General features: G+C 34.8%; 1 protein-coding gene across 3 annotated transcripts; it reads left to right on the top strand.

Annotated features, from left to right (window-relative positions):
* Positions 1–22,507, top strand: LOC133528164 (polyisoprenoid diphosphate/phosphate phosphohydrolase PLPP6). Of its 3 annotated transcripts, none has more exons than XM_061865425.1 (5): positions 14–126; positions 316–362; positions 2,816–2,962; positions 20,000–20,099; positions 21,876–22,507. In XM_061865425.1, the coding sequence occupies exons 2-5, from the start codon at positions 360–362 to the stop codon at positions 22,268–22,270; spliced, it is 645 nt and encodes a 214-aa protein (XP_061721409.1). In that variant the 5' UTR covers positions 14–126; positions 316–359; the 3' UTR covers positions 22,271–22,507. The 3 variants fall into 3 exon arrangements, with proteins under 3 accessions (XP_061721425.1, XP_061721409.1, XP_061721418.1); XM_061865434.1 differs by lacking the exon at positions 14–126 and adding an exon at positions 155–169; XM_061865441.1 differs by lacking the exon at positions 316–362 and having other exon boundaries at positions 1–126.
* Positions 22,508–23,548: the final 1,041 nt, after the last annotated feature.

Here is a 23,548-nt window from a genome sequence, read left to right as displayed (position 1 = left end):
CTATCCGGTTAATCTTATAAGTCCGTGCTCTTTACAGAAATACAGATACAGTGTTCGAGTTCGAGTTGACGTTTAGGCTTAGGTTCTTACTAGTGATTATAATATGCTCTTTAGTTCTTACTGAAGGTACCTTTCCCAAATAAGCTATCAAGTTGTGCTTCGCATAATAGTAATAGTATTATATTAACTAAATATATGCCAGGTTTTGTAGACATATGATTCAAAGTAGTGTGACAAATTGACCACCTTTACTTACATCATTGACAATACTATGTTAAACTAATTCATCATCTTTAAATCCCATTGTTTGCTTAGGTGTTTTAATAGCGAAGGCTTGCCGTTCATTTTGCGTCATCAACATGGTAAGATAATTTATTTATCACTTTTTTTACCGCCATTGGATTTGGATTTTGGGTAATAGGTGTGAATTCTGGTACCTATTACATGTCTGTTCAGTTTTCATGGATGTCGATAATTATTTATTTATTTAAACTTTATTGCACAATACATGAAGAGTACAAATGGCGGACTTAATGCCAGAAGGCATTCTCTACCAGTCAACCATGAGCCAAACCGAAAGATCCTAATTGGTGCAGGGTCAGAATACAGAGTAAAATGACAAAAAAAATATCACAAAATTACCTATATAAAGTTATACGTACATAAATATAAATACATACATATATAAATATATACCCATTGTGAAACATCATGAGGACGACCTTTGAACCTTGTCAAACAGATGCTTGCGCAACATGCGCTTGAAGGAGAATTTGTTCTGGGCTTGTCTCATAGAGAGAGGAAGATCATTCCACAGCCGGATTGCCTGAATGTTGAAGGAATTCGACATGAAACCTGTACAATGTCGAGGGACAATAAGTTGAAGGCTACGGGAGGTTCGGAGATCGGTGCCGGGGCGCGGAGTAACAAATTTGAATTTGGAACGAAGGTAATCAGGGGCTGAAGGATTAAATAAAATTGTAAACAAAGTGCAGAGAATACGCAAGGATCGACGTTCACGAATAGGGAGCCAGTTAAGTTTTTTGCAATAAGCGGAGATATGGTCGTATTTTCGGAGTCCAAAGACAAACCGGATGCAATTGTTAAGTAACCGATCGAACTTGGTTAGGTAAGCTTGTGAGAGATTGCTGTAACACACATCAGCATAATCCAGGATGGGCAGAACGAGGGCTTGGACAAGAAGAGTCTTGGTGCAGGTCGGGAGAAAATGTTTGAACCAATAAAGTGCTCTTAGAGTATTGGTCACTCTACGACAAACGTCAGACACCTGAGGATCCCAGGTCAGCCCACTATCAATGATCAACCCCAGGTTCTTCACTTGCGGCATAAAAGGTATATCTACTTGCTCATACTGGATAGGGGCTAAGTACTTCGTGTCCGTCAAAGACAGCAAGCGCGCACTACCAAGTATGATGGCCTGACATTTGGTGGGGTTCACTGCAATGCCATAACAATGTGACCAGGTAGAATTATCTAGCGCACTAGATGTGCTCGCGGCTTCGTTCATGTGTATTCAGTCTGTGTGATATCCTCCCGAGTCCCTGAGGCCTTTATAAAGGACATGTGTTTAATGTTGACACATGTAGACTTAAAATAAAAAAATTAAGAAAAAAAAGCCGACTTCATTGAGAGAGACCGGTAAAAGAACGATTATTGTTGATTTTATATTTCATACAATGAAATTAATAAGACGGCATCCTACGCCTAATTATGTAGAAAAGGAGGTAACATGTTTTTTTTTTGCCACTGCACCCACCATGACACATTTCAGATTTGCCCTATGGTTGACTGGTAAGATACCCGCAATAGGGTATTCAACTGTATTTAAGATTAAAAAAATCACACCATGTATGAAATAAAGCACCAGATTTTAAAAAAACCAAATAGGATAGAAATATACAAGTGCCTTGAAAACCTAACTGCTTGGCAAAGAGAACAAATTGCCAAACGTGAACTATGCATCATTGAAGAGTTCCGTTCTGTTCGTCATCAGCAGTTCCACTTCATCAAATGTCACTTCTACAAATGTAAATACTTGATTTGTTAATGAAAATACTAAGATCACTATATCATTAACATTTGAGGAGTTCCCTCGAGTCCTCATGGACCCCATCGACAGAACTCGAACTTGACAAAAATTTGTCTTGAAAATCTAATTTGCTTAACAAACACAGTGAAGAGGACAAATCGCCAAACGTGTACTATGTGTCGTTGAAGAGTACCATTCTGATCATCATCAGCAGTTCCACCTCATCAAATGTCACTTTTTAGAATGTAAATGCTTGATTTGTTAAAGAAAATACAAAAATCACTATGTATATGCCTTTCATATTTGAAGAGTTCACTCGACTCGTGGACCCCATCGTCAGAACTCAAACCTGACAAAAATTTGTCTTGAAAATCTAATTTATCCATTCCCCCCATCATCAGAACTGAGTTTTGACAAAAACGGGACCAATCTGTATAAATTCAAACAAAAAAATTATTTTCAAAATCGGTTCAGAAGTGACGGAGTTGTGGAGACAAACATAAAAAAAAACATACAACCGAATTAATAACCTCCTCTTTTGAAATCTTGAAGTCGGTTAAAAATTATCTACAAGAGCTGATTCCTTTAGGAAACTCTTTAAGGTGCCACACCCAACCAATTAACCAGTGATACCCTAGTACCCACCATTAACTTGGTATGTCATTAACAAAAAGGTTGACGTTTTGCCTCTAGAATGCATGGTTATAATTCTCTTGGGTTCCCCCTTAGCACTCTGTATAAGTGTCTGCTTATTCCATTTTCCAGTTGGGAGTAACCGAAGAAAAACGTCAAGTACCAAAGATGTTGCAAAAAATTTTGCAGTATGATATCCAGGTCACCAAAAAGTTTGTTGATGGTGCACTGCAAAACACAGCTTTGAGGTCACTGCGCAACCATGCGAAGTTTCTTGAGGTAACACGAACAAACTACTTAAGGCATGTTCTTTTCTTTCCAAGAATCTTTTAACTTTCTCGTTATTTAAGCGCTCTGTAGATCTTGTAAAAAATCACATGCGATTTTAGATAGTTTGCGGCGGAAATGACATTAATAGGGTTGTTTCCATCTACAAATCTTAGGGCAGAATTTTATTGTATCCCAATAAATTCTTTTGGATTATAAGAACATGTTAAACTACTTTTACGGGACCTGTAATGGCCATATTTTTGTAAATATTGAATTTAAAATATCTTTTGGCACACGTCACGTGATCAAACTCCAAACGTCATTGAAGATTCTGATGACGTCACAACTCTCGGATTGACACTGTTGACAGTTAGGCGATAAACAAATGACAAATGTCAGTTGACAGTTCGTATCTTCTACGTGTGTATGTAGTTATGTGTCAAACCGTAAACTGTGACGTCACACAATTTTCAAAGAGCGTTTTGGGCGCGAAAGCATCTGTCAAAATATATTTTGTTAATTTAACATATTTAAAGCCGTTTTTAGTATAAAAGTTGAATTTTAGGGCAACTTTTAGTTAATATAGAACGTAATACAAGCGTTTCAAAAAATTGGAAACAACCCTATTCGCGATTTCATGCAAAGTATATAGCGAGCCCTTTAATTAAAGCTAATTAATAGTATATGGACAAAAGGTCTGATACACCTTAACCCATTCATGGCCAAGACCCGTCGAGCGTACACAATACGCCGGGCCACCATACAAATCATTTTTAGCTAAAACGTATGACTCAGCTTATGGGTCTCTGGCCTGGTGCGCACGGTAAATAAATCGCCGCTTGTGAAGCCGGCCAATTGAACAACATTATGCAACATTTTTACTAACCAACTTTTTTCTGTGCCTATCAAAAAGAGATGTAGGAATTAACATTTTTATTTATTACATATTTAAGTTGCTGTGTTTGTTGTTGTTTTATGGGTCAAATCGAGGAAGTTCAATTTGACACATTTCCCTTTCCTTACCCCTCACACAAAACAAAATACTTGTAAATATTTGTCACACACTATTATGATAATACAATATTAGTTAGTGGTGACTGTTTCAACTGCCCTGTTAATATCGAAACGATTTTTTTTTAAATGAATATTAACATTTTTTTTAGTAGATATAATACAACGATCTATCTAAATCTTATGACATAAAGTACAGTGGGAGAAAATCCTCGTTGCCTTACCCTTTACACAAAACAAAATATTATTATACTACGGGTTGGTAAATGTTGCGTGCCATCATCCAAACAGTAATCGGTTGCAAAATGGTACAATATCAAACAGCTACAACACGAAATAAGCTTTAAAACCAGCCAATGAAGTTTATTTTTGCCTGCTACGGAAACATTTCTAGTTTTTACAAGTAGCTCTGGACCCAATAACCCACGGTGACCCAATAACTTCTAAAATATACATATTTTTGGTACTTATCTTTGAAATATGGATTTTTCTGTTTGCTTGCAACGCGTATGTATCTAGAATTTCAGTATATTTACTATATTTTACTCATAGTAAACCAAACTTGAATATTCTATACTCTATTTTCATTTTAAAAAACGCATTACATTTTTTATCGTAATATACCTTACAGAAATGGTTGTTAACTTAGTGGATACGTACATTATTACGTAAAAATTACGTTTCGTTTATGTTTAAATCAGAATGTTTATTCATGACTCACATGTGAGTCACTGGCCCTGCGGAACTGTTTGAGCATGACCCATATGCTGAGTTACTGGCCCTGAATGGGTTAAGCGGCTATATTTTACGGTTTTACAACAAAACAAAATGAAAAAAACAGCTAAATCACGTATGTAACGTAGATAACTAACTCTTGATGGTTTTCCGTCATCTTGCCGCAAACCAAACTGCGAAATCGCTGTGAAGTTGTGCAAGTCATACGTCAACGTTCGCTCGCAATATGTTCGCTCCACGAAGTCTTGACGCGATTCACGCACATAGTCTGGAGGGGGCTTATTCATAAAACTTTACGACCCTGAATTAGTTGAATTATGTTTTATCCCTTTCTTACAAATACATAAGTCAAATTGACAGATAATGACAAACAATGACAACCAGAATCGGAATCCAGTGTACTAAGCGCCTCAGGCAAAAACGCGTTTAGCAAGTAAGCAACTTACATGTTCACCTGTACAAGGGCTGCTACTTATGTATTCGGAATGGGCTACTTACTGGAAGTATATTAAATTAAAATGTAAAAATCTAACTCTTTGGAAGCAGAATACAGTATACAGTATGTCTATCAATTGGTTTTACATTGACGCATGTTACACGTTTAGGCGTGGGTAGAAAAAGTGGGTGAACAAATATAAAGGCAATTAAATCATGTTATTTTTTGCGTTTCCGGATACATAATTAGCAGGGATCGTTACTGTTACGTTCTGACAACCGGTTTAAAATTAGGTAGAACCGGTTATAGTTGTATTTCGCTATTTATATCACTAAAGTGTTGATTACCGGTATAATCAATAACGGTATTCATGTCTATTAACAATTTTGTCATTAGACAACTATACCTGTGTTTGACATTTTACCCTCAAAAACCATTACCGGTAATACATATCAATGTCAATATACTTACTCCTTTATCTGTTTTTTCGAAGAGGTTGTGCTTTGCCGTATTGCTAGTTTGTCAGAATATTTCAGACTTAGTACTTTGGCTAGGCTTTTCCTTTTCGAATAAAATGAAGGACATCGTTACTTAAATAATTTACTTTCAGAAGTAAATAATATGAATCTAGGTACTACTACTACTACTAAAACTACTACTACTACACTTTAACCAGCTATGCAGAATGTTATCGCGTGACGTTACAATATTACACCTATTTTTTGTGATTTAGTAGTAGTGTCTGATTGACATCTTACCTTTCAAGTGCAATGAATAGCGGTATTGAATATCTAATTGAATACCTTTAGTATTTAATATTGTAAATAGTCTATATATAGCGGTAAAAACAAAAGCGAAATGAAAACAATACCTCTAATAGGAATATAGGTATCATATTATTTTATAGCGGTAATAGTTAGACACTTTATTTACAGGTATTAAATAAAATCGGTTGTACAGTCAGCGTCTAATACTTTGTAGCAATCAAAGTAGCCAAATAGTTCGGTACACCATATAATTAGCAGCCCTCGTACTAGGGGTTACCTTGTTAGATGTTTTGACTGCACTAAATAATTTTTAAGATGCTAATCAGGACGACTGAATTAAGTAAGGTGTATCATGGCCTAAAAGCTGTAAGCCCACCTTATGTACTCTTTTATTTTCTGGTACCTAGAAGAACTTCTATGGGACTTTTAATAGCAACTTTTCAAGTTATAATATTTGTACCGTGTTTGGTATCGTTTTCAGGTAAATCGGGAGTACCAAATTCATTTATGGTAATCACACTAACACCATTCAGAATAAAAAACATATAACTTTAAACAAATCCCTTTTTAGGGTTCCGTAGCCAAATGGCAAAAAACGGAACCCTTATAGATTCGTCATGTCCGTCTGTCTGTCCGATTATGTCACCGCCACTTTTTTCCGAAACTATAAGAGCTTTACTGTTCAAATTTGGTAAGTAGACGTATTCTATGAACCGCATTAGGATTTTTACACAAAAATAGAAAAAAAACAATAAATTTTGGGGGTTCCCCATACCTAGAACTGAAACTCAAAAAATCTTTTTTCATCAAACCCATACGTGTGGGGTATCTATGGATAGGTCTTCAAAAATGATATTGAGGTTTCTAATATCATTTTTTTCTAAACTGAATAGTTTGCGCGAGAGACACTTCCACAGTGGTAAAATGTGCCCCCCCCCCCCCCCCCCCCCCCGTAACTTCTAAAATAACAGAATGAAAAATATATAAAAAATATATGATATACATTGCCAAGCAAACTTTCACCGAAAATTGGTTTGAACGAGATCTAGTAAATAGTTTTTTTTTTAATACGTCATAAAATTTAAAAAAAAAATATTTTCATCAAACCCATACGTGTGGGGTATCTATGGATAGGTCTTCAAAAATGATATTTAGGTTTCTTATATAATTTTTTTCTAAACTGAATAGTTTGCGCGAGAGACACTTCTAAAGTGAAAAAATTTGTGCCCCCCCCCCCCCCCCCCTGTAACTTCTAAAATAACAGAATGAAAAATCTAAAAAAAATATATGATATACATTACCATGCAAACTTCCACCGAAAATTGGTTTGAACGAGATCTAGTGAGTAGTTTTTTTTAAATACGTCATAAAATTTAAAAAAAAAATTTTTTTTTCATCAAACCCATACGTGTGGGGTATCTATGGATAGGTCTTCAAAAATGATATTTAGGTTCCTAATATCATTTTTTTCTAAACTGAATAGTTTGCGCGAGAGACACTTCTAAAGTGAAAAAATGTGTGTCCAAAGTGGTAAAATGTTGAACAAGATCTAGCAAGTAGATTTTTTTTTAATGCGTCTTAAATGGTACGTAACCCTTCATGCGCGAGTCCGACTCGCACTTGGCCGCTTTTTTTAAACTCCTCTTCACACTTAAACCACTGAACCGATTGAGTTGAAAAGTTGAACTCAAACTATCTCTATTGGAAGCGTGCAAAGCGGGTGGTGGGGGAAGCCGGAACGATCACAGCGCTTGATGTGGCCAAATATAGCAAAAACGCTACGTGTGTTTCTGTCAATTCCCATACTATTCCGTTATTTTGTTCACGTTTTTTGCTTTAAAATCATATTTACGACAAAAATAGGTCACGATAGCTGATAAATGGTAAACTACAATAATACTGGACAAAACAGTAATAGTAAACTTTATATATTTCCAACATCTAGCTAAAAATTAGGCTTTTATATCATATAGTATTATTCCAGGCTTACCTACGTAACGCCTAAACATTTTATCTAGTCTATGTCAACGCAAAGTTTTGCTTGGATGTTAATAAAATAGTATGGCTAATACAGTGTACCAACATTAGGTAATTGTAATATTAGTTATGCTGAAAGCCCGTCAGAAACATAATTTCGGCACGCAGAGTTAGTTGTCTGTCATCTGTCACAAGCGTGTCTGTTGTGACAAGCGAAAGAACATGTTTTAACATAAAATGATAGGATTAGATAGATAGGATTCAATCTAAAGCCCTCAGAATAGTTACTGGCGCCATGAGATCTTCTCCCATTAGAGCGCTTCAAGTAGAATGCGCTGATCCCCCCTTAAAGATTCGTCGCCAGTATTTAGCTGATAGATATTTATTCCGTGTTGCTCAATTAGAAAATCACCCGATCTTCCCAAAGCTTCAACTATTACAATCTCATGTTGATGTGAATCGGTTATGGCTTAGAAGACCAAAACCAAATCTAGTTACTAGTCTAGTTAGATTAAATAATATTGAGGCTCCGTTAACCCAATTCCCTAAGATTCCCATTTATACAGTGCCTTTCGCGGCCCTTATGTTCCAGCAAAAATCAGTGAACATTGGAGTCAACCGTAGTTCGACTGACGTCAATGACAGATTCCTGTCTACAGTAAGAACTAAATGGCAGGGATGGGATTTACTCTTCTCTGATGCTTCAAAATCAAATAATAGTCTAGTTGGATGTGCTTTCATTCATGACAATTTGAAGTCAACCCACAAATTCCAACTTCCCTCGGTCTGCTCTATTTTCACCGGAGAATGCGTAGCCATTTTGAAAGCTGTTAAATATATAATAGAACACAAATTGCCTAAATCGGTAATTTTCTCTGATAGTCTCAGCTCGATTCAGGCCATTACCTGTAGCTCTATTAAAAATTGCTCAAAATCCCCCATAATTTGCCTAATTAAAGAAGCTCTTTTCGCTTGCCATTTGCTAAATTTAGTAGTTCAATTATCATGGATTCCAAGCCACAAAGGCATTCATGGCAATGAAAAAGCGGATGAAGCTGCAAAAGAGGCGGCTACAAACGGTAATAGGTCCTTCTTTCGATGTTTCAGTAAGGACTTGGATGTAGTTTCCTTAGAAAAGCTCCATTCTGATTGGTCAGATCTTTGGGTTACCAATAATAAATTACAGTTCTTTCAAATTCAACAAAAAATTTATTCTAAGCCTTGGTTTTTCAAATTTAAGTTTACAAAAAAAGTAACGAGTGTTCTGATTCGCCTAAGGCTGGGTCATGTGTGTTCTCCGGAATTTCTATTCAGGATAAAGGTAAAAGGTAGCCCGGAATGCCAATGTGGTTATGGCGTAGGCACAATTGACCATATATTTTTCGAATGTCCGTTGAACCGTCTTTGCTTCTACGATCTCTTGCTCAAATTCAAAGTATCTCTCCCCTGTAATGTAAAGTCTCTTCTAGCTAGTTCTGAACCCAATGTATTAAAACTGTTGGCGTTTTTCCTTGATAAAAATAATATAAGTCTTTAAATATTTTGTATGTATACAGCTATATGTGTTTATTTTTAATGTTATATTGTTTAATTTTTCATGTTATGTATATAATTCTCTATATTCAAAATTCTGGGCTAAATCATAGGTGCACTCCTAAGTTTGTCCGTAATAAACTTGACGTTGGCAAAGTGCCCTGGCAGCAAAAGCCATTCTAACAAAAAAAAAAAAAAAAAAAAAACATAAAATGAGTTGATTAAAACCTGTGAAGGAGGGCAAAACTTTTATACTTGAAAGCATCATACGTATCCCCAGGAAGAGGATCATGAAGTGGGCTATCAAAACATAATGAAACATACATTTTTTCATTGAATTTGTAACGAAACAACGACGAAGAAAATTATCCGAATAATATAAAATACACAGATAATTATGACTATTTTCAGTAAAGCAAAAGTCAAGTGTGTTTAACATTAAAAACGAAAAGATTCCGCACATTGGTAACTGCATTATAGTAAACATTTTTAAGGAATAATCTTAATTTTTTGAGCTCATTATTTGACAGCTCCCCAGTAGTTGCGAATGCTAAGCGGCGCTGCCATGTGCACGCTCCCAATACCAAATTTCAACGAAATCGGTTCAGCTGTTTTAGCGTGAACAGGAGATATATATATTTTTTTTTTTTATTTTGTTTTTACTTCGGGATCGTGTCCCCCGACTTATACGAAAACGATACCAACCACGGCCCAGCAGCTTCTCTGATGTAGATATCAAGATAAAATTGAGAAACCTGAATAAACTTTAAAGAGCGGATATACCAAAAAACTATACAAGATAGCGAAACATTTGAGAACATAAAACATTTTCATCTATGTATATATATATAATATATATATATATATATATAATATATATATATATATATATATATTTATATATATATATATTATATATATATATATATATATATATATAAAATAACGTGAAAGACCTGACTTAAATCAACGCACAGCCCAAACCGCTGGGACTAGAAAGTCCAAATTTGGAAAGTAGGTTCCTTATAAGGTCTAAGGGTTCACTAAGAACCAAGGGGATGAAATGAGGGTCCAAAGTTTGTATGGGGTTCAAGTTTTATTTTTAGCTAGGAATTCGTAACTTCGTAAAACAATAAATTCTTAAAATACAACAAAACAGATTTCAGAATTTTTGCAAATTCGTCCCCTAAGGTAATGAAAAAGGGGTTGAAAGTTTGTATGTAGATCAAAAAAATTTTGAGTGTGGGACTCGAAACTCTGTACGTGGCCATATTATTAAAACACGAAAAGTAATTTCAGCGTTTTTAAAAATTCATCCCCTAACAGGCTTAAAAGGGGTTTGAAAGTTGGAATACATTACAAATTCTTTGAGACTTCTTATAAAGGCATAATATAAGATAACAAAATAACATGAACTTGACTTTATTAAAAATATAACCCCTAAGGAGATTAAAAGGGGATTAAAGTTTGTCTTGGGGTTTATGGTAAGTTAGGAACTTGAAACTTCGTAAAAAGGTATTGTATGATTTGTATGTAATAAAAGATAAAACAAAACTAATTTCAGCGTTTTATAAAATTCATACCCTTAAAGGGTTAAAATAGGGTTGAAAGTTTGTATTAGGTTTAAATTTTATTTTAAGCGAGGAACTGGAAACTTCGTAAAAGGTATTTTATTAAAGGAGAACAAAAATAATTTAAGCTTTTTTGAAAATTCATCACTCCAGGTGGTTAAAAAGGGGTTGAAAGTTTGTATGGAGATCAAAATGTTTTTCGAGTACGGAACTTGAAACTTTGTATATTTGCATATTATTAAAATACAAGAAAATTAATTTCAGCGTTTTCAATAATTCATCGCCTAAGGTGGTGAAATAGATGTTGAAAGTTTGTATGGGGACCAAATTGTTTTTCGAGTGCGGAAGTTGAAACTTTGTATATTTGCATATTGTTAGAAAACAAGAAAAGTTATTTCAGTGTTTTTAAAAATTCATCCCCTAACTAGGTTAAAAAGGGGTTGAATGTTTGAACCAATTACAAAAAAAAATATTTCAACATTTTTGGAAATTCCCCTAAGGGGGTAAAAAGGAGATGAAAGTTTGAATGGGGTTCAAGTTTTATTTTAAGTTAGGTAAGTTAGGTTTTAAGTTAGGTATTTAAAACTTGTATTAAAATACAAGTAAACTAATTTCAGTGTTTTTGAAAATTAAAAGTGGTTAAATGGGGTGAAAATTTGTATACAGATAAAAAAAAATCTAATGCGGAACTTGAAACTGTATATGCGCATATTTCAGCGTTTATAAAAATTCATCCCCTGAAGGAGTAATGAGTTGATTTTTTAAGTAACGCTAAGCGGGAGCTACTATGGCCAAAAACTTGAAGTTAGCACATCAGCGGTGGCATCATGGTTCCATTTTTATCACTTATCACTATGCTCCTCACTTTCGCGCTTATATACTTGTTAGAACGTGACAAGCATAATGACAAATGGTAAAGAGCCGACCATCTTAGCCTTACAGGTTACATTTATGTCGTGTACCTACAAGAAAAAATAACCGGTCAAATGCGATTCGGACTTGCGCACGAAGAGCTCCGTACCATTACGCAAGAGACGGCAAAAAAATCACGTTTGTTCTATGGAAGCCCCACTTAAATATTCATTTTATTTTGTTCTTAGTATTGGTTATTATAGCACCACCAAAAATACATTTTATGTTAAAATTTCAACTGTCTAGCTAGCTATAACGGTTTAGTGTAGGAAATGTAGCATGTTGTTGTATGGAGACCCATGCATTAATTTCTCAGTCGATGAAATTTTGCTTGGTTATTGTATAGTATGAGCCGACACTAACATTATAAATATCCAAAAAAAAAAACACTCCTAAGTTAGGTATATATAGGTAAAAATATAAATATGTTCATATGTTTAACTGAGTAATTTCTCTGTCCAAAATTATTTTACCAAATAAGTTATTTGTATCAGTATGTCATACTAGAAAAAAAATCTAAAAAATTTGTCAAACATGAGATATTTTTTTAATGATAATTCCTTTTTTTGACGCTCAGTTTCATCGGAAAATTGCCCTGTCATTTTTTTCTTCTTATATTATCTTAGAATATAATTTGGCGTAGTGGGTAAGAAAATCCAAAAAAAATACATACCCAAATTTATGTATTTTACAACTATTAAAAACTGAGAATGGAAAATTTCTCAGCCTGTATTCTTTTTAATTATATACTAAGTAGTCACTTATACACTTAAATCTAAAATATCCAAAAGAAATATCATCCAGAACACCGAAAGTTTTGAAGCGAACATAAATCCATCCCGCGGTTACGTAATAAAGTACCGTCTTCCTTTAGCAGTTAAGTGCAGATTAGCGTCCTTGTACTACTAGTACGACCCGACCGCGTGACCCGCAGCCCGCACTTAAGAAGGGAGTAGTCGTTGTCACTGGTGTGTAAGTCTTTACACTACGTTTAGTGATTTTAGCGTTTTCTTTGTACCGAATAATATATACTTACGCAGTTTTATATAACTTTGATTAGAATAATATCACGCTAAAGACGTTAATAACAACCAACGTTAAAAACAACTAGGTAGTAGGTACTAGAATTTTTGCCACGTAATAAAGATTATCGACATCTCTTCTAATTACCTAAAACTGGTATGGATATGTTCCACGTTGTCTCCAGAATACGAATTGACCGTTTTAGTTTATGGAGAGGAGGACGGGTCGAAAAAAAGGGGGGAAGAGATGGTGCCCGAATATCATTGATATTTATTCACATCTTGAGTCCTATGGGACCGATCGGTTCGTGTGAGGTGTCGTTTGAAAGATAATTAAACGTTCTATTATTGTTTCTTAATAACCGTAGTCATACCTGTAGTTTACAAAATATTTGAAAATATATGCTTTTTTACCATGCATGGATGGCATAAGTACCGATAAAACATGCTTCTAACTCAATAAATTATAACTTTACCGCAATTAATGTTATTACAAAATGTACGGTAAATTTCATTTCTTAATATATAAGTTTTATTGGTATATGATATTATATAACGAAGTAATGATGAATTTTGTTCAGCATGGGTAACTACGCACCGTTACAAAAATGGCGGCCTACCGTCGTCGCCTTTTCAATATTTCTAGAGTTCTATTTTACTGATCACTTCATGTGAGGTGTCGTTTAACAGAATATTAAGCATACTATTATTGTTTTTCAACAACTATAGTTATAACTGTACTCGCTTACCAAAATAATAGGAAATATGTTTTTTCCTTGCATGGATAGCTTAACTACTGCTAAAACAGGCTTCAAAACTCATTAAATTATTACTTTACCGTAATTAATGTTATTACGAAAAATAGATAGATGGATAGAATACTCTTTATTGACACACCTCAGTAAAAATATACAAGAAAAATAAACAATTGATTAAATTTAGAGGCAGACAACAGGCGGTCTAAGGAATTTTATGAACTTCCCAAAAATATAAGTTTATTTTGGTATATGATATTACAGAACCAATTAATGATGAATGTTGTTCAGCACGAGTCACTGTGCACCGTCATATACATCCCAACAAACAATTACACGACCCGTGGCACCAATTTATCACCTAAAGACGTAGGACGGCTCTAGAATAGCTATATGGTCTTAGCCTACAGGCTTTGGTGACATAAAAATGTTTAAGAGGCTCATCTAAAGCTTTAAGGTCCACAGTAGCTGTTTTGGCCGCTATAATGCATGTTAAACAGCTAGTGTTATAGCTCAAAGTGAATTATGCAACCTTAACATCTTCTATATGAGTAATGAGCAGCTGCAGTTTACACATAAGGTTCTAAACAGGCGATTAAAGGTATTTTATAGCTCTTTGTATTGCAATCGCTACTTAACTCTCTAATCTTTTATGACTTACAGTCGAACAGAGAAGTTGAGTCGCTATTATAGATCATGTAGTCGCAGTCTTCGTAGGCGAGCGTTACTTAATACCTTAGTACATCTTTACTGTTATTAGAATCTTACTTACAAGCTAAACCCTACAGCACCATGTTAAGGTGACCAATTAAACAATAAGCAAAACAAAAACTATAAATTAGAACGTCAAATGCTAAATAAAAATTGTTAGTATTACTCATAATTGACCTAATGTTAATATGACTATACTTAAAACCGAATTTCACGGATATTGTATAATTATTCTTAAATTAAATGCGGTGCACCACAAATAAAAATATATTACATTTAGATAAATTTGCAAAGGATCAGAGGCCATTAAATTTTTTGTTAATAATACATATATTGACAGTGAAATTAATTTCGCCTTCATTAAACCGCAGATAAAGACGGCATAAATGCACTTATATTTATTCGCCATTTAAATTTACTTCAAGTTGTCATAGAGTAAGCTTACGAATAATAATGCAAAATGCAAACATCTGCAACCAAATTGATTGTTCCAAATATTGACTATAAATGCAAATATACCATCTAAAGCTGAAAGTATCATCTTTATGAAACTATACAATTACCTACACAAATAGTTAGTAGTCACTTATTTGGCACCCTGGAGCGTACGGCGACAAATATCACTATGAACCTCACAAACCTCAGATATTGAAGGCGATTTTAAATTAATAAGTAACAGCGGAGTGTAACATTTTATGTGCAGATGCGAGTCAAATAAGGATACAAGACACAGATATTCAGTACTTTATGTGGAGTCGTCTTGCAATCATGAAGCTACGGATTTAATGAAGTTATGAAACTAGAACTTTTTGTGAAAACATAAGTTACCTGTGATAAAAAGCAGTACTTTATGTGTAGTCTTCTTGCAATCATGAACCTACGGATTTAATGAAGTTATGAAACCAGAACTTTTTGTGAAAACATAAGTTACCTGTGATAAAAAGCAAAAAAGACTGATTAATTACTAAAAGTACTCTACAAAACCACCAATTTTATCGATATACTATAACAGCACCTCACATTTGGGAACAGTATAAATGTACTGTCAAACAATAATAGAATGCTGCTGGTCTACCGATGCACCCGCCGCGCCGTTTGTACTTGCTTGACGAAATTAGTCCTGACATATATGTTTATAGTTGTATGGTAACAAAATCTAAAAGTAATTTTAGGAACCTAATAAATATTTTCCATTCTGAAAACTTTCAGCCTATATTTACTATATTAACTTTTTCTCAAATGATCGGTCACTAAGCAAACCTTTTAGGTAATAATGTAACATTTTCTTTCATATTTTTAAAGAGGTTACTTTCACGCCTCAGATTTCAAACAACCGGGTATTATGAGTACGTTTAATATTCTTGCAAATGGTATACGTCACGAATTGATCAGTAAAACAGAACCGGAACAATAATGAAAAAAACAACGATGGCCAGCTGCCATTTATATGACGGTGCGCATTTCCCATGCCAACAAAATTAATCATTATTTTGGATATGTAACACTATACTGCAATAAAACTTATGTTTTTGGAAATCTGATAAAATATTCCGTATAATTTGTAGTTAAATTTATTGCGGTTAAATTATAATTTATTGAGTTAGAAGCATGTTTTATCAGTACTTATGCTATCCATGCACGGTAAAAAATCATACGTTGTCAAATGTTTTGTAAACGACTATGGTTGTGACTACACGGTTGTTAACAAACAATAATAGTACGTTTAATTTTCATTCAAACAACATATCACACGAATTGATCAGTAAAATGGAACACAAGTAATAACGAAATGTCGACGACGGTCGGCCGCCAGTTATGTAACGGTGTGTAGTGACCCATGTTGAATAAAATTCATTATTACTTGGTTATGTAATATCATACACCAATAAAACTTATATGTTTGGAAAGCTATTAAAATTTTCCTTCTATTTTATATAACATAAATTGCGGTAAAGTTATAATTTATTGAGTTAGAAGCATGTTTTATCAGTACTTATGCTATCCATGCACGGTAAAAAATCATACGTTGTGAAATATTTTGTAAACGACTGCAGTTATGACAACGGTTGTTAGTAAACAATAATAGTACGTCTAATGTTCTTTCAAACAACATATACACACGAATTGATCAGTAAAATGGAACACAAGTAATAACGAAATGTCGACGACGATCGGCCGCCATTAATGTGATGGTGCGAAGTGACCCATACTGAATAAAATTCATCATTATTTGGTTGTGTAATATCATACACCAATACAACTTATACATATATTTGGAAAGCTAATGAAATTTACCGTTTATTTTGTAAAAACATTAATTGCGGTATACGTATAATTTATTGAGTTAGAAGCACGTTTTTTCAGTACTTATGCTATCTATGCATGATAAAAAATCATATATTTTCATATATTTTGTAAACGACTACAGTTATGACTACAGTTATTAAGAAAAAATAATAGTACGTTTAATTATCTTTCAAACGACACCTCACACGAACTGATCAGTCCCATAGCGCTCAAGATGTAAACAAATTTCAATAATGGTCAGCCGCCATCTGTCCCCCCCTTTATTTCGACCCGTCCCCCCTTCCATAAACTAAAACTGGTCAATTCGTATTCTGGAGATAACGAGGAACACATCCATACCAGTTTTAGGTATTTAGAAAAGATGTCTACGAAAATCGTGAAGGAGACGACTTGTGGTTAATTTGCCTATAGTCTAGTATGCTTATCGTTAATAAATTGCGATATCTTAAAACTTAACCGTCGAGATCTTTAAAACTACTGACCCAGTTTCAATGAAACTTGCACTATAAGCTGAAAGATACTTCATCATCATCATCGTCAGCCTATTGCAGTCCACTGCTGGACATAGGCCTCCCCCAAGGTGCGCCACAAAGCACGATTTCCCGTTTTCTGCATCCAGTCCCTGCCAGCTACCTTCTTTAGACGCCCACAGAGACTGACATTTATAAATATTATGCAACTCCATCAATATTACATATAGCCCACTAACCGAAGACCAAAAACAGCCCAATGGCGGAAATAATTTTGGTATAAGCAAATTTTGATACAATTGTAGTTGAAGGTGCCTTACACAACATACTGAAAGTACTGATGGATGGTGGTGGCGCTAATGGGTAGGGGGGTTTAAAGTTCCCTTTTATCAGTTTTTTTTTAAATAACTCGTAAAGAGTTATTTACGAAAATATAGAAAAAATGGACCATAAAATTGATTTTAGTTAACTTTCCCGCTTTAATATATTTGTAAATATTGATCCTAGCGAAAAAGTGTACTGTATTTTTCTTGTAGAAAATTTTATATATAGAACATTTTTTGATATGGGTCACGGTTTAAGAGTTATTTAAGAAAAACTAAAAAAAGACCCCTCCCCCTTACACAATAGCGCCACCCCCATCCATCAGTACTTTCAGTATGTTATGTAATATACCTTTATCTACAACTATGCCAAAATTCGCTTATACACGAATCATTTCCCCGTTTTTTCCTTCGTTTGGCCTAATACGTACAACTCGAATTGAATAAATAAATTGAATCGAAATGAATGGACACATCGCATAACCCACCTACTTCATTTGTAGGTACGGTAGAGACTATAGTTACGGTAGGTACTACACAGACAGGCAGGCATTAGGTAGGTCAAAATAGAAACAAGTAGCAATATTTTTAAAAACAGTAACCTATTCACCTCGGCGATACGCGAATGAATAAAGAAGTAGCAAGCTGCGACCGCCGGACAGGCGCAGCGCGGGCGCTGGCGGTGGCGAGTACCGCTCCCGCACCCCGCTTGTACACCCCGCTCCCTACACACTGCTCCCGATATGTTAAGTTTTTAATATGCTCGTTATTTTTTTGGATGTTTTTATAGTTGGATGGAAAGAAAACTGTGATCTTAATTCAATAAATAAGATGGATAGAGAAATTTTTCACAGCGATTAAAAAGGCAATTTCTGAAAATAGTATAGTTACATGGATTTTTTTTTAGATTTTCATTTTGTAGCTATAAAACAGCAATAAAATGGCATTCCAGTGAAAAAATTTGACGGAGTAATTTTCCGATCCAAGATACGTCAAAAAATCATATTTTATTAATATTGATATTTCTGCTGGGATATTTTTTTGGATATTTCATATTTTGTTGCAATACGTTACATGAATATGTCCGGTGAAGAAAGTTTGAACGGAGCATTTTTCCGTAAAAAGATATTAACGATTTAATACTTTAGGTATTTACTTAATTCCTATTATTATTATTCTTTGGAAATGTTGATAATACTTTTTCTTTATTGATACTTTATCATACTGCAAAGTTTTTCTGGCAGAGGAATTACTGCGGGGTCCACTACCTTTATTTCCTACACTAGGTTCATGAGTTACAGCCTGGTGACAGACAGACGGACGGACAGACGGATAGTGGAGTCTTAGTAATACGGTCCCGTTTTTGAGTACCAAACCTAAACAAGTTTTCAAAATGTCTCCCCTTACTTATGAATGCGTTGAAAGTTTGAATCAATGCAAAGCCGCTACTGAGATAATAAAATTAGTATTGTATCTAATAAATATTTTGCACCTACTAAAGATGTAAATTGTTCAAGATAAGATTCCACGCGGACGAAGTCGCGGGCAACAGCTAGTTTTGTATAAGTGGCCAAGTCGCTAAGACGCATAGTTTCCGAGATATAATCGAAAAGCCGAAAAATGGGACCTTCAAACCCCCCTCCCCCTTTCGGCTCAAGGGCTACGGCCGGGGGCTTTTGATATGATAACCTTCTAACTAGTGTTGTATTGTATTGTAGATAGAGTACCTAGATAGCAACTCCTTATCTCCTTAATTACGCCATCGCCAACCGTAATATGTATTCATATGCTTTATTTGTATTGATCGTACATTGTCATAGATGCGTAATTTACAATATTACATATATATACAATAGGTAACTAATAAAAAACATTAAAATGATTAATTTTTTTAAATATTCTCTATTCATAAGTCATAAGATATATGTGAGAGTCAGAATGGCGGGTGTACCTAAATAAATATAAATGCGAAGCATACCATATTTTTGTACCTAATTTGTACTATTTAGTACCTCCGTTAAAAAAAATTGTACCTCACGGTACATAAAATTATCATCAAAAACAGTACACCCGCCATCCTGACAGTCAGAATGGCGGGTGTACTTTATTACGCTATGTTCCCGTGGTTATTGATAAATTCTATAAAAGCCAAATTTTTGTACCTTCATATTCAATTATAATATGAGGCATTTTATTTGTGGTTTCCAAGTTTTACTCATTTTATATTTTGCTTGCTATTACAATTTTGCAGGCGTTATAATTTTTCAAGTTATCGATCTAATTTTTAAGAAAGAACGCTAAGGTACAATTATTTTTATTACGCCAGGAATTAGTACCTTTAATTTTTAAACTGTTAAGTTCAAATAACTCAAAAAATCATGTCTTAAGGAGGTATTAAATAATACAAATTAGGTACAAAAATATGGTATGGTTTTCATTTATTTTTATTTAGGTACACCCGCCATTCTGACTCTCACAGATATATGTATTTTTAATTAAATAATGTTGTTTTACAGGTGTCATGCCATGGTATAGTGTGGCTTGCTGGCTGGCTTAGTTTTATATGGTTATTCAATAATAAAGACTTGTATCAACTGCAAGTGAATATGTTAATAGGTAAACAAATATATTATATTCGCCTACAGAATGTTTTGGGTTATTTCCAACCAAGTTGTTACGAGTGGTAACTACTGGGATTTTTATTCCAGTAGTTACCACCAAAATGTTGTTCGATTTCAATACTAATAAAAACAGTAGAAATAGTATAGCATAACGTCAGCTAAAGTCGCAAACCTCGTAACTTCATAACAGAACATTAGGGATTTGCTACGGTTAATAATACCTAATGTTGCAAACCGCTTAACTACTGCGGAGTATGTAGAGTGTTTTAATAATGAATTATAGGTAAGTATATTATTGTTTCAGTGAACTGCCTAAAAGGTGATCAAATACATTAAAACTGTTTTACCGGTGCAAGAGCAAAAACTAAAATTTATCTTATTAATTGTAAATTGAATTAATTGTGAAGTTATCTATGAAATATGGACCTTTTGTCGAGAGCGTTTACACTGTACTGCGTAGCGCAACGTTGTATTATTTTATATAGCAGCATCGTTGATAATGTCGTAAGCGCCATCGACATTATGGTCCAGTCCAGGTTTTAGTAAATAACGTCACAATTATACGAACTAACAAACAAATCAGTCAAATCCGTCATTTTTTATTACTTTTAAGGATGTTTACTGAAACACTAATCGACTTATAATTATTGATTAAAGCACTCTATATTACAAGCTTTTATTTAACTTGCCCTGTTAGTATGTACATAATATTATACCTTCTTCTCATTGAGCATTTGAGCAATTCTTGTATATATATATATAGTTATATATTTCGGCGATCTCGGAAACTGCTCTAACGATTTCGGTGAAATTTGCTATATGGGGGTTTTCAGGGGCGAACAATCTACCTAGCTATGTATTATCTATGGAAAAACAAGCATTTTTGAGTTTTTATGTTTTCCGCTACTATTGATGCTGACTGTACCAAAAATGATTTTTGAGAAGAAGTAGAAGAATCTTATACTGTTTTTATTAGTATTCAAACTATTAAACGCAAACAAAAATTTTCCCCAGTAGTTACCACTGGTAACAACTTGGTCGTAACTAGTGGGAATAACCCAATGATTTTAGGGTTCCGTACCCAAAGGGTCAAACGGGACCCTATTACTGAGACTTCGCTGTCCGTCCGTCTGTCACCAGGCTGTATCTCATGAACAGTGATAGTTAGCAAGTTGAAATTTCTACGGATTATGTATTTCTGTTGCCGCTATAACAACAAATACTAAACAGAATAAAATAAATATTTAAGGGGGGCTCCCATACAACAAACATAATTTTGTTGCCGCTTTTATATAAAACGGTACGGAACCCTTCGTGCGTGAGTCCGACTCGCACTTGCCCGGTTTATTATTAGATTCCGTTAACTTCAGGGGAAGATTTCGTAGGATTTTACAAAACAAAGATAATTTATTTATCTATTCAAGATTCACGGGGACCTGAATCTTGAATAAAATCCCCGTACCAAGTGCGTGCCGGACCACAAGGTTCCATAAAAATAGTATTAAATAGAAACGTACGATTTGAAGCAAATTCGTTTGTTTTTAACCGACTTAAAATTCATAGAAGGAGGAGGTTCTGTATTTGGTTGTGGCTATTTTTTTATGTATATTCACCGATTACTCCGACACCTGTTTATGTATGTATACATAAAGTTACGATACGATAATAGCCCAAAGTTGAAGTAGTTAAAGAAAAACATTATGTATGTATTATGCATGTATTGTGTGCGTTGCATATTAGAATCTATTAACGCCATGATTGTTTGTTTCAGCTCTTATAATGGACATTGTTGTAATAGCAGTTCTAAAAGCTTTCGTACGAAGGCGACGACCGGTACCCATGAACAAGCTGTCAGCCCTCGGTCCTGACAAGTACTCGTTCCCGTCGGGGCATGCCAGTAGATCCGTGCTAGTTGCCTTCACCCTCATGTACTTGAGCCCCGTATCGATAATATTCTACCCCCCTCTCCTCGCGTGGGTGACATCTGTGTGCCTGTCGAGGGTGCTGGCAGAGAGACATTACTTCCTAGATGTTATCGCCGGATGCGGTCTTGGAGTCCTAGAAGGGCTGTTAATGGCCTTGATTTGGTTATCTCAGAACACCTCTGCCAGCATTTTATCTTCTCTCTCCGATGAAAAACTTGACGGAGGAGAATATCATGTTTAAAACTCTGAAATGCATTTTTCCAAAGCATCAATAACGAAAGCTTCATACCTGTGTCATTTAACCCGATCTAGGCAGTGTTTTTTACACGTTATTTTTAGTGCATAAATAAACTATATTTAAAACATTGTAAAAACAAATGTGTTTTCAAAGCGAAAAGTAATTTTATACCTGTTATTAGTGTTTGAATACCTTGAATTACTTAGAGAAATAAAAATATGTAAGATTTTCATTTCAACACTGGTGTGTGTATTATTTACAATTGGTCATCACTCATCATCGTTAAATTGTCATCATGAGTCCTGAATATACCTAGTTGGTTACTAAATTCTGTTACTCCAATAATCTTTATCTACATAAAATATACGAACGAAAGTTGAATAAACTATATATTGAAATGAAGCACACAAAGTCAGGAATTACATATGACAATATCATTCAAAATGACCTCCTCTGGCCTTGACACAGGTCCTCAAACGACGAAGCCAGTCATCAATAGCGGCACGCACGATTATCATGTCTAATTCCATCACTGTCTTAACTATGGCCCGCTTGAGGGAGTCAATTTTTGTGTGGGGTTTAGCACAGGCTTTCTCCTCAATAACCTGCCATATGGCATAATCCAGGGGGTTAAGGTCCGGGCTGGAGGACGGCCAGTCTTCGTGGGCAATAAAGTCAATTTTGTTCCTTCGAAACCTGGCTCGAGTTGTTTTTGCCTTATGTGCAGAAGCTGACTCCTGTTGAAAGACATAAGAGGGATGATGGCCTCGTTGCACTCTCGGAACAGCCGCAATCGCCTTTTGACTGTTTTTTGCATACACATTCATACACTCAAATGGTAAAAAAAAATTCATCTGTAAATAGTATTTTTCGGTGGCCATTTTGTGCGAACCGCTTCAATAGCACGCGACTTCTCTCTAGCCTCATAGTCTTTAATCGTCCATTAAGCAAATGACCTTTTTGTCTGCGGTAACGGTAAGCGTGTAGTCCAAGGTCATCATTGATAACTTTTTTTAGGGAGCTTCTCTTTACAGACATCAGATATAGTATACATATTCTGTATTGCCAACAACTTTTGCTTCCGGACGGGGTTTCTTGCAATTCTCGCCTTCACTGCCTTTATTAGAGCTGGGGTCCGAACGGTGCGTGGTCTTCCGGACCTCTTGCGGTCATCGAAGCTCTGAGTACTATTGTATCCTTTGTATCTATTAATTGTGCGATAAACAAATTGTTTGTTGATTTTTAGGTTTTCATTCATTTTCAAATCATGTTTGGCGTTTC

Source organism: Cydia pomonella, chromosome 1, assembly GCF_033807575.1.
Source record: "Cydia pomonella isolate Wapato2018A chromosome 1, ilCydPomo1, whole genome shotgun sequence".
Taxonomy (NCBI): domain Eukaryota; kingdom Metazoa; phylum Arthropoda; class Insecta; order Lepidoptera; family Tortricidae; genus Cydia; species Cydia pomonella.
Note: the sequence above shows the minus strand (reverse complement) of the source record. Positions and strands in the feature narration are given on the sequence as shown.